At 46.4% G+C, this 18,419-nt stretch overlaps 1 protein-coding gene across 1 annotated transcript in view; it reads left to right on the top strand.

The window, feature by feature from the left end:
* Nucleotides 1–18,134, top strand: part of APPL1 (adaptor protein, phosphotyrosine interacting with PH domain and leucine zipper 1) — a 36,040-nt gene extending 17,906 nt beyond the window's left edge. The window contains exons 13-22 of the mRNA XM_073569817.1: nt 744–800; nt 8,333–8,421; nt 10,166–10,348; nt 10,528–10,574; nt 11,423–11,597; nt 11,682–11,718; nt 13,431–13,577; nt 14,601–14,651; nt 14,733–14,822; nt 15,071–18,134. Coding sequence (XP_073425918.1) covers nt 744–800; nt 8,333–8,421; nt 10,166–10,348; nt 10,528–10,574; nt 11,423–11,597; nt 11,682–11,718; nt 13,431–13,577; nt 14,601–14,651; nt 14,733–14,822; nt 15,071–15,220 — 1,026 coding nt within the window. The 3' untranslated portion in view covers nt 15,221–18,134. The remainder of the gene's footprint in view (nt 1–743; nt 801–8,332; nt 8,422–10,165; nt 10,349–10,527; nt 10,575–11,422; nt 11,598–11,681; nt 11,719–13,430; nt 13,578–14,600; nt 14,652–14,732; nt 14,823–15,070) is intronic.
* Nucleotides 18,135–18,419: the final 285 nt, after the last annotated feature.

Raw genomic sequence — 18,419 nt, forward strand, 5'->3', positions numbered from 1 at the left:
CACTGGACTCTGGAGGAAACGTTTTCTGTGCATTGACGGATCACACTTCTCTATCCAGCTTATGGTGTAGACCAGACTGGGTTTGGAGATTCCAGGAGAACATTACCCGCCTGACTGCATTGTGCCCGCTGTACAGTTTGGTGGAGGAGGGGTTATGCTATGAGCTTTATCAGGGGTCGGCATTGGGCCCTTTGTTCCAATGAAGAAAACTTAATACTTCAGCACAAGACATTGTGGGCACCTGTAGCTTCCAGCTTTGTGGGAACAGTTTGGGGAAGACCCTTTTCTGTCCCCCCATGACTGCACCCAGTGCACAAGGTCCATACAGACATGGATGGGTAAATTAGGTGGAAGAACATGACCGGCAGCGTAGAGCCTGGACCTCAGCCCAATCCTACACTGGAGATCCTCCTAACATCAGGGTCTGACCTCACAAATGCGCTTCTGGATGAAGGGGCAAAAATTTTCAAAGACGCCTCCAAAATCTCGCAGAAGAGCGGGAGCCATTACAACTGCAAATGGGAGACCAACTCAATATTAATGTCTATGGATGGAGAATAGGAGGTCAGAGAGGCTCCTGTAGGTGCAATGTGCCGATGTTCCAGTACTTTTGTCTGTATCCGGCATCTTGCTGGGGGTGATGTTGAGCTTTTATTGTAATCGAAAAGCTTTAATGTGTATGTACAGTATATGCCATGCTGCTTCTCCATGACTGTGACCCCATGTTCCTTCTTATGTTGCAGTGGATAACTACAATTAATAACATTTCCAAGCGTATATATCTTACGGAGAATCCCGAGGTGAGTGTCCATGTGCTAGTGATGCCTACTTCTCAATATCAATTGGCTGTATCTAAAACTTTCCTTTATCTGATGTTAATGGCATATATGAAATGGAGCAGCATGAAATAAAGTTTTTAAAAAGATGGAAAACTAAAAGTTCAAGGTCCCCCCCCCCCTTGGCGCCATTAAAAATAAAACTTAAGAAATGTTAAAAAATACACATATTTGGTATATCTCTGCGTTTGTAAAAGTCCGACCTATCAAAAAATAAATGAAATTCGTCCGATCGAGAAATGACGTAACAAAAAAACTCCAGAACATTAAAAAAAAAGTGTGTGTGTGTGTATATATATATATATATATATATATATATATATATATATATAATATGTGTGTATATATATATGTATATATATATATATATATATATATATATATAATTTTTTTTTTTTTTTATGTCATCGCAACATTGCAATAAGAGGTGATCAAAACGTTGTGCCAAAATGGTATCAGTAAAAACATCAGCTCAGGGATCAAAAACTTAAGCCCTAACCCAGCACCAGATCCTGGAAAATGAAAACATTACAGGTCTCGGAAAAGGGCAAAAAAAAAAAAGCTAAAAAAAAAAATTTTTTTACAAATTTCTGATTTTTTTTTCACTTAAATAAAAAATAAAAACTATATATCTTTGGTATCTATGTACTCGTACTGACCTAGGGAATCCTATTCAGTTAGTTTTACTATATAGTGAACATGTTAAATAAAAACCCATAAAACAATTGTGCAATTGCACTTTTTTCTTTTTTTTTACAATTTTCAATGCATTTGAAAACTTTTTCCAGCTTTTTAAAGTGCGTGACATGATAAAATGAATGGTGTCTTTCAAAAGTACAACTCGTCTCGCTTAAAACAAGCCCCCATATGGCTATATGGCTGGAAAAATAAAAAAGTTATGGCCCTGGGAAGAAGGGGAGGAAAAAAAAGGCAAATCGCTGGGCGGTGAAGGGGGGTTAAACAATTGGCTGGGGTCTTTGGTCTGAGACCCCAACCAGTCTACAGGTGATTTCTCCTACGCCTCATTGGGGGACACAGACAGTGGGTGTTATGCTGCTGCCACTAGGAGGACACTAAGTAACACAGAAAAAAAGTTAGCTCCTCCCCTGCAGTATACACCCTCTCGCTGGCTGGGAATTCCTCAGTTCTTGCTTAGTGTCTGTAGGAGGCACCGTTTTTATTTTATTTTTGAATTTTCTGTAAATGTTTATTTTTTAATGGAGTGAAGGGGCGACGGTTCCTTTCAACGGCCCGCTCTCCCCCGAACCAACAACCGGAAAGCACACAGAGTATACCTCCCCGTACACTTTCCTGCGACGACTGGGGCTGATTCTTCTGGCGATGGATCCTTTACGGTCCCGGTACCCCACACGGATACGAGGGCGAGCGCATGGAAAGCACGGAGGAGACTTGAGCAGCGCTTTCGGATGCCCTGAATCCGCCCCATAGCTCTTCGTCCCCCTGCCCATAGGGTGGACCGATTGAGCAATACCCCTGTAACAACCTCTCCGGCTCGGCTACATTGCCCGGGAGCTTTTTTTTTTTTTACCTCAGAATCTGAAGATGGGATGAAACACACTGCAGGCTCCTGGACAGCACAGACGGCGCGAGCACCGGATTGGAGGTATAGGGTCGGGTCCTGGTCCCTGGGAAAAGCGCTGACTGAGTCTCAGCGGCATACCAGCGTCCCGTCGCGGCCCCCCGCTCTCCCCTTCACCCGGCGCTCGCCGAGGGCAGGCCCAAAAATTTAGTCCCTGGCTTTTCGGCCTACAAGGCCGCAATTTACATAGCGCCGCCCACCCTGTGCTCGCCGCGGGCAGGCCCAAAAATTTAGTCCCCGTCTTTTCGACCACCTAGGCCACAATTTACATAGCGCTGCCCACCGTTGGCGCTGCCGCCCACGTCTTTGGTGCCTCTCCCTCTGTAGGAGATGTGCCCTGCTAGTCTCGGGGCCATATCCTTAACCCCTTCTGTACACCTCGGTTTCTGGGACGGCTGCAGGGGTGCGCGTACAGATGACAACACCTGGTGACGCTACAGGGCCACCGATATTCCTCCCAGGGACACAGTATCAGGACCGCAGGTAAGCTGCATCTTCCTCAGGGCAAAGCTTAACCCTTCGCTGCACATTCCCTGCAGCTGCAGCCCAGGTTCTGCTTGTAACCCTTTCACGGGCACTATGTCTCAGTCTAAGGAAGCAAAAAGGGGGCTAATGAGAAGCGCACTGCGTTCTTTGCCGCTGGTACCTCTTGCAAGACTGCCTTGCCTAGTACCCAGACTAATCCGCTATACACGGATTGCGACCCAGCTTGTGCTAAAACGCCATCCGCTGCAAGGTGCTCCCTGCGTTTAGTCTCTGTGTGGGCCGCGTCCTTGTCACGGTCTGTGGAGTCACTGACCAAGACTATAGACTCCTCCGGGAATCCTCTTTATGTCAGAACGCGTCTTTACTTCCCGAGGAGGGCTTTGGCGACAGCTGGGAACCGTCCGCCTGCAGGGACAGTGCTCGTTCAAGGGATCCTCAGGTCTATAGAAAGCAGACCTATGACGCGTCCCCTAGTCACGCTCGCGATTCATCATCTGCGAGTTCTGTCTCTCGCTCTCCCTTTCCTAATGTTCGCAGAGAACATGTCTCTGAATTTGAGTCTGACACGTCAGTCCCTCAGAATTTCCCAAATGTCCATGAATCGCTTGATTCTCTGACAGTCAGTCAACAACTTTCATAGGCGGTTCACAGGGCACAAGCCTATCAAGGCTGAATACTCCCTTTACTCCATATCTGCTGAAGAATTGGTTACAGTCCCCCTCGGTGGATTCTCCTGTATTGTGCCTTGCTCCTAAAACGCTTCGATCCGTTTCTGAGTGCTCTTCAGTCAGAAACCCCTCCGATCGTCAAATTGGCTATCTCGCCAGTTCAGTTTTTTGGAGCTTCAGGAGCGGCTTTTTTCCCATCTTTTGTGGCGACTTGAGTGGCTAAGGCATGGCCACTTGGTCAGAAGTCATAATTACTGCCTTCCAAGCAGATATTTCACGCAGGGAATTTTGCAGTAGATGCCTCTTTAGATGCCGTTAATTGCGCTGCTAAGGCAACCGCTAATGCAGTCTTCATCAGAGAGCCCTATGGCTACGTGACTGGCGGGCAGATTCCACCTCCAAGAGATTAAAGACTTCTCTGCCGTATCAAACTGGTCACCTGTTTGGTCAAGAAACTTGACCAGCTCTTTTCTGACACTTCCGGGGGGGTAAGAGTAAGTTTCTTCCCCAACATGGGGCTGCTCCAGCTGGTCCTCCACAACCTTATCTTCCGGATCAGTCCCCGCGTGGAGACAGAGGTTCCCAGGTCTCTCACAAACCTAACCGCTCTTGGAATCCCAGGCCGACAGCATGTCGATCTAAGGAAGCAGATCTCATAGATCCTCTACTCTATGACTTGTTGTGGTATCCGGCCGACACCAACAAAGTAGGCGGCCGTCTGCTGTCATTCAGAATGGTTCAGCAGCTTTTATTAAAACCTTTATTTGTAGTTCCAAAGAAAGAAGGAACGATGCGGTCCATACTGGACCTCACGCTGTTAAATCAGTTTGTCAAAGTACGGCGATTCCGAATGGAATTCCTCCGGTCGGTGTCGCTTCCATGCAAAAGGGGAGAGCCCCTATCATCCAGCAGTTCCTGCGTTTTGCAATTCGAGAAGAACACTCCAGTTCGTTGTCTTACCCTTCGGTCTTGCCACCGCCCCCAGGGCCTATACCAAGGACATGGCGGATGTCATGGCCATTCCCAACATTCGGGGAGTGGTGGTACTGCCATATCTGGACGACCTGTTAATCGAAGGTCCATCCTTTCCAGCCTGCGAGAAATCCGTGGATATCACAGTAAATACACCTTCTCGCCTGGGTCTGAAGATTAACTTTGAAAAGTCTTCCCCAACACCTGTCCAGCAGATTTCCCTTTTGGGAATGGTCTTGGAAACTTCCCGTGGGTTGGAAATTCTCCCTCCAGAGAAGGCCCGAGCTTTGCAACAGGCTGCACGGACTCTTTCCCGTCTGGTCTCTTATTCTATTCGTTTCAGCATGAGAGTTCACGGAAAGGTGGTGGCAGCAATGGAAGCGATGCCATTCGCGCAATTCCATATCCGCCTTTTACAACAAGCCTTGCTGTTGTCTTGGGACAAAAACCCGTCTTCCCTGGACAGTCGGTGCCTTCTGTCTCTGCAGATCAAAAAAGCCCTCAAGTGGTGGACATTGAAATCCTCCCTGAGTCAAGGGAGGTCTTTTCTCCAAGTACGATGGTTGGTGGTGTCCACCGACGCAAGTCTTCTGGGGTGCGGTGTTTTGTCACCACACGGCACAGGGTCGTTGGTCAATTCAGGAGTCACGTTTCCCCATCAACGTCTTGGAGATACGAGCAATCAAATTCCCCTATTGAGTTTCCACTTTCTCCTCGCAGGTCTCCCCATCAGGATCCAATCCGACAACGCCACAGCTGTAGCGTATATCAACCGTCAAGGGGGTACTCGGAGCAGGATGGCCATGCACGAAGTGAGTCTCACATCCTCCATTGGGCCTAGACCAACCGTTCGCCCATCTCAGCGATCCTCATCCCGGACATAGAGAATTGGGCGGCAGACTTTCTCAGTCGCCAAGCCCTTGCCTCGGGAGAGTGGTTTGTTCATCTGGAAGGTTTTCAGCAGATTTGCCGTTGTTGGGGCACTCCGAATGTGGATCTCATGGCTTGAAGCCTAAACAACAGGATTCCTCTATCCGTTGCCCGATTGCCATCAGAGCGGACACCCTAGTTCTGCCGTGGCACCAGTTTCGGCTCCCGTACATCTTTCCCCCTCTCCCCTTGCTCCCGAGGGTCATCAAGAAGATCAGAGCAGAGGACGTATCAGTGATCCTAGCCGTGCCAGATTGGCCGGGCATGGTAGGCAGAACTAGTACAACTAGTCGCCCACGTCCCTTGGCGACTTCCAGATCGCATGGATCTACTCTCTCTGGGTCCGATTTACCACCGGAACTCCAGGGCCCTGTATTTGACGGCATGGCCGTTGAATCCTGGTTTTTAGCACAGGCTGGATTTTCTCACGTCGTGATTTCCACCATAATTAGTGCTAGGAAGTTCGTGTCCATGCGCATTTATCACCGCACCTGGAAAACCTTTTCGTGGTGCAAGGATCATGGTCGATCCCCTCTAATGTTTTCCATTCCTGCCATATTGGAATTCCTTCAGTCAGGTTTAAGGTCAGGCTCGCGCTTAGCTCACTCAAGGGCCATATTTCAGCCTTGTCAGTGCTATTCCAATGCAAAGTTGCCACAAAACTTCAAGTCAAGACGTTTATTCAGGGCGTTTCCCATGTAGCGCCTCCCTATGATGGGCCATTCGAATCATGGGACCTTAACTTGGTTCTCGGGGCCTACAGGAGGCTCCTTTCGAACCGTTGCAGGTCGTATCACTACCTATTCTCTCTTGGAAAGTGGTCTTTCTAGTGGCAAGTACGTCAGTCAGACGAGTTTCGGAATTGGCGGCCCTGTCCTGCCGTTATCAGTTCCTGAAGTTTCATCAGCACAAGGCAGTTCTCAGGACGTCCTCGTCCATCCTGCCCAAAGTCGTATCCTCTTTCCATCTCTATCTGGAAATTGCTATGCCTCCTTTTGTCCGGCACCAGTCCATCGCATTGAGAAGGCCCTCCACACCCTCGATGTGGTTAGGGCTCTGAGATGGTACAGCTCGCGGACGGCTCCCTTCCGCAAGTCAGATGCCCTGTTAATACTTCCAGAGGGGCATAGGAAGGGTCTAGGCGCTTAAAAAAACAAAACAAAAAAAAAACACGCTAGCCAGGTGGATTTGCTTGGCTGTTCAGGAATCCTACAGTGTCCAGGACACACCTGTCCCAGCAAGGATTAAGGCGCATTCTATCCGCTCAGTGGGCTCCTCCTTAGACCATTCGCCTCCATGCGTCGGCAGAACTGGTCTTCAACGCAGCGACTTAGTCCAGCCTACATGCCTTTACAAAACATTTCCAAATTCATTCTCAGGCCTGTCCACAAGACTGCGATTTGGTCCAGCCTGCATACCTTTACAAACATTGACTAATTTCATTCTCAGGCCTCTGAGGATGCAGCTCTTGGCAGACGCATCCTGCAATTGGCAGTACCACAGTGTTGACTCAGTGGTACATGCGGTATTAGCAGATGTATGCTCCCAACCCAGGGACTGCTTTAGGACGTCCCACTGTCTGTGTCCCCCAATGAGGCGTAGGAGAAATAGGGATTTTTGTGTACTCACCGTAAAATCCTTTTCTCCGAGCCAATCATTGAGGGACACAGCACCCACCCTGTTTGGCCTATTGGCTCACTGTAGCATTATTAGGTTTTGACAGAGTTATGATTATTGTCATTTGTTTAATGCTCCTACTGCTTTTTTCACCGAACTGGGGAATTCCCAGCCAGCGAGAGGGTGTATACTGCAGGGGAGGAGTAAACTTTTTTTCTGTGTTACTTAGGGTCCTCCTAGTGGCAAGCAGCATAACACCCACTGTCTGTGTCCCCCAATGATTGGCTCGGAGAAAAGGATTTTACGGTGAGTACACAAAAATCCCTATTTAAAGATCTGCAATGTTTAAAGTTAACCCAGACAGTCATATAGCTGCCTGTATTCTCGTCCATGTTACTGCCACAATTCCCTTCCTGACCTTGTCTCTTGTCCTGGAGCAAGAACATGATATCTGCTCATGATGCTGTATGTTGGGGCGAGGAGTGCTGCCGGGTGTGTTAGGGCGAGGAGTGCTGCCGAGTATGTTGAGGCGAGGAGTGCTGCCGAGTATGTTGGGGCAAGGAGTGCTGCCGAGTATGTTGGGGCGAGGAGTGCTGCCGAGTATGTTGGGGCGACGAGTGCTGCCGGGTATGTTGGGGTGAGGAAAACAGATGTTATTTGTAGTGATAAGCGAATTTGTTCAGATTTTGGCCCCGAATCTGATTGTGACATATTCGGGTCATATGCGAACACTATTTGTGTTGAATGTTTGTCTTATGATCGGTTCTGAATATATTCGGTAATTTCTACTCCCATTGACTCTCTAATGACGTTTGGCTGTGTTCGAGGAATATTGCAAAAACAACATTCGATTCAGAACCGAATCCGAACAAATTCGCTCATCTCTAGTTATTTAATCACTTGAACCTTTGGGGACATACAGTGGGTATGGAAAGTATTCAGACTCCATTACATTTTTCACTCCTTTTTTCATTGCAGCCATTTGGTAAATTCCAAAAAGTTCACTTTTTTTTCTCATTAATGTGCACTCTGCAACCCATCGTGACTGAAAAAAAGCAGAAATGTAGAAAATTTTGCTAATTTATTAAAAAAGAAATATCACATGGTCATAAGTATTCAGACCCTTTGCTCAGACACTCATATGTAAGTCACATGCTGTCCATTTCCTTGTGTTTCTCCTTGAGATGGTTCTACTCCTTCATTCATGAATGTTTCCAACACAGGAAACTGCTGCAAGAGTGAACCAGTCTGCCATAGAAGCGGTGACTCCATCTCCGTCTTTCCAGCAACGCCATGAGAGCATGCGGCCGGCGTAAGTTAATCTTCAGAACGTTCAAGAGATTTTATTTTTTTTTCTCTTTCGGGCTAAATAAAAAAAAAAAAAAGTTGAACGGTCTTTGAAAAACTTTGACAAAAGTTTTGCATCACAAAAAGTTACATATTGACCTAGAATGGCTGCTGCATGAGATGGATATGAGGAGGATATATATATATATATATATATATATATATATATATATATATACGGGGAATAAGCAGATCAGACTCCGGCTGTTTCAGAATAGACAGCGCCTTTACCTGGCATTCACTTATGGAGCCCAAGTCCTCGGGATAAATCTTCTCTGGTAATTGGACACGAAGATTGTGGTGGTGTCCTGTGACCTCCTGACCATGCGGGATGAGTTATTTTTGTTTTTGTCTTTTTCTCTTTTGGCCCAAATTCAAGCAAAATGTCACTTTCAGCAAGACCACAAGTTTTTAAGGGTTTTTTTTTTTTTCCGCTTATTCATTTTTTTGGAGGGTAGATGGGGTCTGAACTGCTTTTTTTGGGCATATATTGATTTGAAGCCCCAAGTCTTAGGATGCAAATGTCTGTGTGTGATCATGTGGGTATACCTCTTATCCTGGATATTAGCTGGTCCTGCATATCTAAACCTTTTAAGGGGGTTAACTTGTTTTCACCGGACATCTTAACTGCAGGATTAGGTGATAATTGATTGACTACTGGGACCCCCACCCATGGATGAAAGCGGAAATTGTATGCTTTATACAAAATGACACCACGGCAGGTCGTATGCCCGACCACTACCCCATCTACTCTATATGGGACTGACAGAGGCGAGTGCAGCGCTGGGCAGCCCTATAGAGAATAACTGGAGAGCTGGTGAAGCATATGCAATGCCAGTCCAGTCTTTTGCCAATCGGTGCAGGTCCCAGCAGTTGGATGCCCACAGTTTAATGCTTTAAACCAGGGGCACAACTCCGGTCCTCAAGGGCCACCAACAGTGGATGTTTTCAGGGTTTCCTTAGCATTGCACAAGGTTCTGGTGATTAAATTAGCTTCGATGCAATACTGAGGAAATCCGGGAGACATGCTGGTTGGTGGCCCTTGAGGACCGCTGTTGGGCACCTCTGGTTTAAACATTTCCTTTTGTTTTGTTCACAGTATGTTGATTACTGGGTGTTATCGCCGCTCGATCACCATCAATCGGCTGTAATCTAATCCTCTTGCCACAGGGTAAATGGGTATTATACAGTGCCCATCAGTAGTCTTCTGTTCAGACCCACCTGGAACTAGGTACCTTCTTTGGCCAAGGCATATTTACGCATTTTGAACCCTTTAACGCTGAGGCCAATGTTCCTTTTTGTACACTGATTGCAGCAGATGTTTGCTATGTAACACAGCCGGCATCTGCCTGGTATCCTGCAGGCTCAGCTCCTGAGCCTGCTCCATTGTTGGGTAGCCAGCATGAGACATACTTTTACCCCCTGTATTGGTAAGGGGTTAAACATCTAACTGGCTTTTTATACTTACTGCTTTATTCCAAGATGGATTAGGAGGGCACAGCTGAGAGACTTGGCTGCATGCTCTTCCTGATTCTTTCCATTGCAAGGCAATCCTCTCTGCATAGTGAAGTTTAGCCATGAGCAGGCAGGACCGCCACTCCGATGTCTTAGCAAGCTGCTAAACTTTTTGTGTGCGTCTATGGAGTATCACTAGGACGCCCTCACTGCGGTTTAGTGCAGAATTGATTGTTTCACACTTTCCTTTACAGACAGTCTCGTCCTCGCACCACCCGTACAAACAGCACTGGCTCCGTGGGCTCCGACTCCTCCGCTTTGACTTCTCTGTCGTTGGACTCCATTGTGGCGCCAGACACTCCTATACAGTTTGATATCATTTCACCAGTCAGCGAAGACCAATCTGGACAACCCAGGACCCCCGGACAGTCTGGCAGGTACAAGCAGCACGATGCGGGTCATGGTTTTAGCTTTGGATATTATACTTCTTTTTTTTTTTTTTTTCCTTTTTTATATGACCCGAACATTAAATAGCACTTAATGTAGCATGCTCTGATTCATCGTAGAAGCTTGCAATCTAATGTAAAATGCTTTTTTTTTTTTTTTTTTTAAATAGACGAACAAACCCTTTTGGAGAATCTGGAGAAAAATCTGAATCCGAAGGTAATTTTTATGTGCCCTGCCTGGTGCCCCCTTGCCTGGTGCTCCCCTTGCCTGGTGCTCCCCTTGCCTGGTGCCGGTCACTAAGGATTTCCATACTCACATCCTGCCTATTCCGTCATGTATTTGCTGCAGGTTTTATCTTACAAATGCTGCACATCGCTAACTTAATAGGCAAATTTCAAATTAAATCCACAATGACAATGCTGCGTGTAAATGGGGTTTTAATAACCCACTTCACCATCCATGCACTGGATTTTGTAGCAGATTTGCAATGTAAAATCCTAGAATTCCTAGCTGATACTCAATATTTACTTTGCTTCGTCGTTAAGGCCTGTTTCACACTTCAGTTTTTCACAATCAGTAAACATCCGCCGATTTGCCAAAAAAACGGATCCGCCATTTTTCTTGGCGGATCCGTATTTTTTCCCATTGAGTTGCATTACCGGCGGATGGCCATCCGTTGGTTCCGGTTTTTTGCGGATCTGCTAAAGTTTTGATGTCCGCCGACATGCCCGAACGGAGCATGCAACGTTTTTTCGGGCAGCAGGATCCGCACTGCGCATGCCCGAAAGACTTCACTCAGCCTGAAATTTAACCCTAAACTCTGTTCTGGCGGCTGAAAAATTCTCTCTCTCTCTCTCTCTCTCTCTCTTTTCCCCCCCCCCCCCCCCAGCGGTTCCTTTAAAATTCCTCCTTTGACGGATCCGTTAAAATAACAGTCCTTAGTGGATTTTTACTGAAGACAAAAACTGATGTAGGAAGCATGTCACCCCAGTATCGGCATCGGGAGACCTTTTGCAGTTGTGAGTAGATCAGGTTCCGTTATTTTCATGTTTCTTCGTCTTCAGATTCAATCCTTCACCAGTTATTTATCGTCCGTTTCCTGGGATCCATGGAAGTGAAAGCGGACGACTGTCCGGAGGTCGTATATGAAACCATGCGCCAAATCTTAGCGGCCCGCGCGATTCACAACATCTTCCGCATGACGGAGTCGCATCTCCTCGTAACTTGTGACTGTTTAAAGTAAGTGACTTCCATTCGTGACTCGTGAAGCTTCGGGTGATGATTTACCGCACGTCCTAAACCTTTACCCTCTTGTCATTATAGGCTAATTGATCCTCAAACACAAGTGACAAGATTGAGGGTGAGTGCTTGAAAAACCTCCAAAATGTCACTAATAAAACTGATCTCCGCACTGGAGAGATGGCGACTTCAGCAGTGTGTCCACTAGAGGGCAGTATAACAATGCACTTTACTCCCCAGTGTTTCATGATCTCTGGGCTCCGCTCATATTTCTGAGTTGCATCCATCATCCGCCAACATGAGATTTTTTTTTTTTTTTTTTTTTATGGATTTATTGTAAAATTATTTATACTGCACCCTACGAATAGGTGAGGATCCTGCATCGGAGGTTTACACTGTATTCTGCTTTACAAGCAATATAGCAGCAGCTTAGTATTCTATATGAATACGTAATATTTCATCATTTGGGTTCCTCCATGTAAAATTAAAGGGAATCTGTCACCTATTTTTTGGCATATAAGATGCGGCCACCACCATCAGGGGCTTATCTACAGCATTCTGTAATGCTGTAGATAAGCTCCCGATGTAACCTGAGAGATAAGAAAAACAAGTTAGATTATACTCCCCTGGGGGTCCGTTCCGATGGGTGTTGCGTGGTCCGGGTCCGGTGCCTCCCATCTTCTAGTGATGACGTCCTCCTTCTTACTTCTGGCGCAGGCGCACTGCTCTGCCCTGTTGAGGGCAGAGCAGAGTACTGCAGTGCGCAGGCATCGGGAAAGGTCAGAGAGGTCCGGCGCCTGCGCACTGCAGTACTCTGCTCTGCCCTCAATAGGGCAGAGCAGTGCGCCTGCGCCAGAGCCGCGACTGGAAGCAATGAAGAGGACGTCATCGCTAGAAGATGGGAGGCGCCGGACCGTGACACCAATCAGACCGGACCCCCGGGTGAGTATAATGTAACTCGTTTTTCTTCTCTTTCAGGTTACATCGGGGGCTTATCTACAGCATTACAGAATGCTGTATATAAGCCCCTGATGGTGGTGGCCACATCTTATATGCCAAAAAATAGGTGACAGGTTCCCTTTAAAGGTACAGCCTCTTGCCATAACGATTTATGGGCCCCTGTGTTATGGATCTGTACAATGTGACTCTGTAAGGCCTCTTTCACACATCAGTTTTTTGCCATCAGTCACAATCCGTCGTTTTTTTAAAAAAAAAACTGATCCAGCAATTGATGGCGCTGGATCCATTTTTTTCTCATAGACTTGTATTAGCGACGGATTGTGACGGATGGCCACACGTTTCATCTGTTGTCCAACGGATCAGACGGAAAATCTTTGTCAGTCGGCCGGAGACGATGGACAAAGGAACATTTTTTGTGTACGACGAAAAATCGGACAGCGACGGATCCAGCGCCATCTGTCGTTGGCTATAATGGAAGCCCTGAAATCACAGAATCCAGCGACGGATTCCGTCTTTTAAAACTGAGCATGCCCGGAATAATTTCTCTTTCTTTATTTTAACCCCTACGGCTGCTTTTTCCATTCTGGCACAAAAAATTCTCTCTCTCCAGAATTCTATTCCTTTTAAAATTCCTACAGCTGCTTTGATGGATCCGTCAAAAAATGGATCCGGTGCATCAGTTTTTTACAATCTGCACAGGATCCGTTTTTTGAACACTTTGACGGATTGTGACTGATTCTAAAAGACTGATGTGTGAAAGAGGCCTAAGGGTGCACAACCTCTGCCGCTGTGGCTCGCATCTACTTCATGTATTAGTAAAGATCCATTATAATTGGCTTTGCTGTTTGTTTTTTTTTGTTTTTTTTCTTCCAGTTTCCGCTACCAAATGTGGTTTTATACGCCACCCATCAGGAGAACAAGCGTCTCTTTGGCTTCGTGCTGAGAACGGCTGGGGGGCGGACGGAGGGCAGACCCGTCTCTGTGTGCTACATTTTTGAGTCAAACAATGAAGGCGAGAAGGTAAATCTAATATATCATTAGGTCTATGAATCATCTGTGCCATGAAAGTGTCCATTCCTTGCACTAGTAGATCTGACAGTCAGCGGGAAGTGCTCCACCAATCAGTGCTGGTGTATCCACCCTAGATGCGCAATATAGGATCTGATTACTTGGTGCAATAAGACAGGCCAACATGTGAAATGTAGTTCAGAGCGGATCCATGCATTGGACTAGCAATGCTCTGAACAGGAAGTGTTGTCATAGTCGTTGGGCTTCATGCAGAGCCTGGGATGTGGTTGCTGAGCTGCACACGGTGCCAGTAATGGGGTCGTTGGGCTGCACACAGGGTCAGGGATGCGGTCGCTGGGCTGCACGGTGATGCGGTCGCTGGGCTGCACGCAGGGTCAGGGATGCGGTCGCTGGTCTGTACGCAGGGTCAGGGATGTGGTCGCTGGGCTGCACGCAGGGTCAGGGATGTGGTCGCTGGGCTGCACGCAGGGTCAGGGATGTGGTCGCTGGTCTGTACGCAGGGTCAGGGATGGGGTCACTGGTCTGCATGCAGGGTCAGGGATGTGGTCGCTGGGCTGCACGCAGGGTCAGGGATGTGGTCGCTGGGCTGCACGCAGGGTCAGGGATGTGGTCGCTGGGCTGCACGCAGGGTCAGGGATGTGGTCGCTGGGCTGCACGCAGGGTCAGGGATGGGGTCGCTGGTCTGTACGCAGGGTCAGGGATGTGGTCGCTGGGCTGCACGCAGGGTCAGGGATGTGGTCGCTGGGCTCCGTAAGCATGTTATTAGAATGCTGTACTGTGGAGCCGTGGCGAACCGCTGTAGGGAACAGCAGGACCCTATTCTTGTCAAGCGGACTGACTGCAGTTTCTGCACCAGAAGTGATCAATCCCTCCCATGTTCTAGCGATTTGTCCTAATTTTATAAACATTCAGAAGTGAAATTTTGTTGAATGCAGGCTATGTACAGCGGTTTATATCACACATGCCGTTCTCCTGTTGCTCCTCCTGGTCCTAATCTACTTGCTTTATCCCCAGATTTGTGACTCGGTTGGCCTGGCAAAGCAGATTGCCCTTCATGCCGAGCTAGTAAGTGATCGTCCGTTCTTCGCTATCCTTGTATATCGTTTCTTTTTACAAACCCATCATGGTCTTACTGTTGTCTTCAAGGATCGGAGGGCTTCGGAAAAGCAAAAGGAGATTGAGAAAGTGAAGGAAAAGCAAGAAAAAGAAATCAACAAACAGAAACAGATAGAAAAGGTAAATGGGAAGTATTTGGGGGCTTCATTGAAGGAGTCCGGTGCGCGTCAGTCGTGTTGTCCAGAAAATCCGGAAATGGTGCTAACCTCGTCTTTGAAACGTTTGGTGTCACAGAACCCATAAAATGACGATGTTTCTGGGGAATAAAATATTGGCTGTCACCTTGAAGGGACAAGATTTATCTGATATTAATGGAAGGATTGACACGAGTATTCAAAAAAGTAGAAAATAATAATTTATTATTTCAGGACTTGGAGGAGCAGAGTCGGTTGATAGCAGCTTCCAGTAGACCCAACCAGACGGGCGCAGAAGGACATATTGTTGTTCTTGGTGCCAACCAATCGGAGGATGGTGACCACAGCGAGGAATCGAAAAAGAAAGGGGAGTCGGAGGCATGAGACATGACGCAGGCAGAGACTTGTCGCCATAATGCTCCTGCTCATTTGCGTGGCACGTGAGACAGAAGTTTTGTACCTCTTGTGGTTTGGACGCCGTCAATCATGTCTGCAGCAGTGCGTAACTCCGGCCATGGATCACGGACTGGGGATTTCATTTGGGTGGAATCTAATTTTTTTTATTTTTAAGAAATCCTAAGAAACAGACATCAGATTTGGGGTTTGAGTGGTTTGGGCTTTTTTTTTTTTTTGTCTTGGTTAGAATTATTTTTCAGAAATTGACCTCATTCTGCTTTTCTAATCCTCCGCTGTTGGTCGGTGTTTCTTATTGTTTGTTTACTGAGCAAGTTATCGCGTCCTAAAAGGGTTTTTTTCCCGGGACGTTGGTAGCATATCGTATCTATAGCAGACGTCATAGCCTTTAACGAACAAAGCATTGACCATAACCCTTTATGTACTAGAAAAACTTAATCTCAGACATTTATGGCTTATCCTCTGCATATGCCAGAGACCTGCCAGATGTGGGACCTCTGGAGAACTGGGGGCATGCTTTGTGCCAGTGTGGAAAAAGTTAGCAATTACGCAAATGGATAGGTGGCCGGGCATGGCTACTATTTCTATTCATTTTTACAATTATGGGAACTGCTGGGAGCACGTGTGCATGGGCCGCAAATGGATAGGTGGCCGGACATGGCAACTATTTCTATTCATTTTTATAGTTGTGGGAACTGCTGGGGGCACGTGCGCAGGGGCCTCAAATGGATAGGTGGCCGGACATGGCAACTATTTCTATTCATTTTTATAGTTGTGGGAACTGCTGGGGGCACGTGCGCAGGGGCCTCAAATGGATAGGTGGCCGGGCATGGCAACTATTTCTATTCATTTTTATAGTTGTGGGAACCGCTGGGGGCACATGCGCAGGGGCCTCAAATTGATAGGTGGCCGGGCATGGCAACTATTTCTATTCATTTTTATAGTCGTGGGAACCGCTGGGGGCACATGCGCATGGGCCGCAAATGGATAGATGGCCGGGCATGGCAACTATTTCTGTTCATTTTTATAGTTGTGGGAACCGCTGGGGCACGTGCGCAGGGGCCTCAAATGGATAAAACATGTTTGTGGCACAAGAATTGGCCCAATATTGAGATAGATGCAGGTGAATGAAGATGTGGACAGTCATGCTTCCTGAATGGACAGTTGGCTGAGGCTGCAGTCATAAAGGGACATTAAACCTAAAGGTTTTCTATATTTCCAAGGTAGTTGAGATGGCACGCCACCCTTGGACACACGACTCCCTCTTGGAAACACTTTTTCCATCTCCAGTGCTTAGAACCTGAAAAAAATAAAGCCACAGACTCGTGTGATCGATATCAGGTGCTAGCTTTACTTTTTGTAAACTTAGGGGCTGATGATGGCAAAAAAAAACCCACTTGAAATATTGTCAATTTTTTTTTTCCCGCAAACATTTTTCAACTTTTGCCTTTTTGACGCCAATTCAAAAACTTTGAAAAAGTGGGCAGAGCTTCACCGTGAGAGGACAAGGGCCCTATAGTGGCGTACATTATGGCAAAACAATACGCTAGTCACGAACAGGTGTACACTTCTTATGGTTATGCATGGCAGCTGAGTGATGCGCCACAGTCGTGTGGCGTCTTATTCTTTGGAAATGGCCAGTTTAGGGTGCACACAATACCCTGTGCCATGTATACTAATCCTTCAGTCTTTGGCACTGAGTGGTCTTGCGTGAGTTCAGCTCCGCTCATGGTATCCGGTTCCCTTGTATGATATTTGGGTGCGTCCATATGGGTTGGTTTGGAAATGCTGCTGATTTTTGCAGAAAATTTGCACCCGATTGCATTAAAAGCTGTGCTGAGGCTTCACCGGCGTCTCCCCGCGGTGCAGATTGTCAAATTTGTAGCAAGTCCATTTCTTTTGTCGATTTTTTTTTTTCTTTTTTTTTTTTTTTTTTGACACCGGATTTCATCCTTTTCTATATAATGTTGAATCCACGGTGAAATCCACCGCAAATCAGCAGCAGAATTCACTTTTTTCTGCATGCAGATTTTACTCTGATTTTTTTTTTTTCTATCTCGTATAACCATACCCTGTCAGTGGCCTCATCTCCACCTTTTCTAGAACGGCCGTTCACGTCACACATTGTCCCCGGCGCGCGTTTTTCTTACATAGACATATTTATCATGAGCCAAATTTCCTGTTACTACTTCTGTGATTTGGATGATGAACCTATGAATTAATTTCTATGTGAATGTAACGGTTTGCACTAATCTTTGTAAATAGTTTTAATAACTAATTTAAAGGGGCCCTCCACGATTAAAAAAATATAAATATATTTTATTCCCCAGAAACTGCGCCACTCTTATTCATAGGCTGTGTCTGGTATTGCGGTATTGTCCCAGCTGTAATATCACACAGGTGTTGCTGTTTTTGGGGAAGAAAATCATCCTGGACGACTCTTTTAAGTCACGTTTGACGTTCATGTGGAAAGGTTTATATTTTCGGAACCGTTGGTGACGTATAGATTTGGGGGATATTTGCTTTCTCGTTTGGTTACTGCGGTGGTAAGAGTCGTTTATAATATTTGTAAACTAATCAGCGTATTTGTACACGTCCATGTACGTCACCGAGGACGAGGAGGACGTATTTAAAGGGTTTGTCCAAAAATAAAATAGTCACTCGGCTTCTTTTGACTTTTAATTCGAAAGTGTTGTCAGAAAATGATTTAGGTCTTATGTTAAATGTGATTTAAAAAGAGTTTTGATGTAATTTTATTTTTCATATTACGATCTCTCTGTAAAAAAATTGCAATTTTTATATTGACCACTAGGCCTACTATTGGAGTCCCCTACTTCCTGTTCTTAACATGGACATTAGCAGCAATAAACTTACTCAGACCCTATTTATTGGTATAGAAGTGTTATCTGCTCATGCGCAAGTCAGGGGAAGATGTGAGCTGTGATATCACCTATGGTGAATGGTGGATCCTGTATTATCTACTATATATGGTGGGGGTATCAGTCATTGCAATCCTTACTGTGATGATCATGAGACTTCTGAAAAATTATCTGTACAGAACAGGAAGTTTGAGTCTAGTATAAGGGCTAGTGGCCAGTGTGAAACAGTTCTATGTGTGTGTATATACAGTACAGACCAAAAGTTTGGACACACCTTCTCATTCAAAGAG

This window comes from Dendrobates tinctorius, unplaced genomic scaffold (genome assembly GCF_039654945.1).
Source record: "Dendrobates tinctorius isolate UK_male_01 unplaced genomic scaffold, ASM3965494v1 ptg000027l, whole genome shotgun sequence".
In the NCBI taxonomy this organism is placed as follows: Eukaryota; Metazoa; Chordata; class Amphibia; order Anura; family Dendrobatidae; genus Dendrobates; species Dendrobates tinctorius.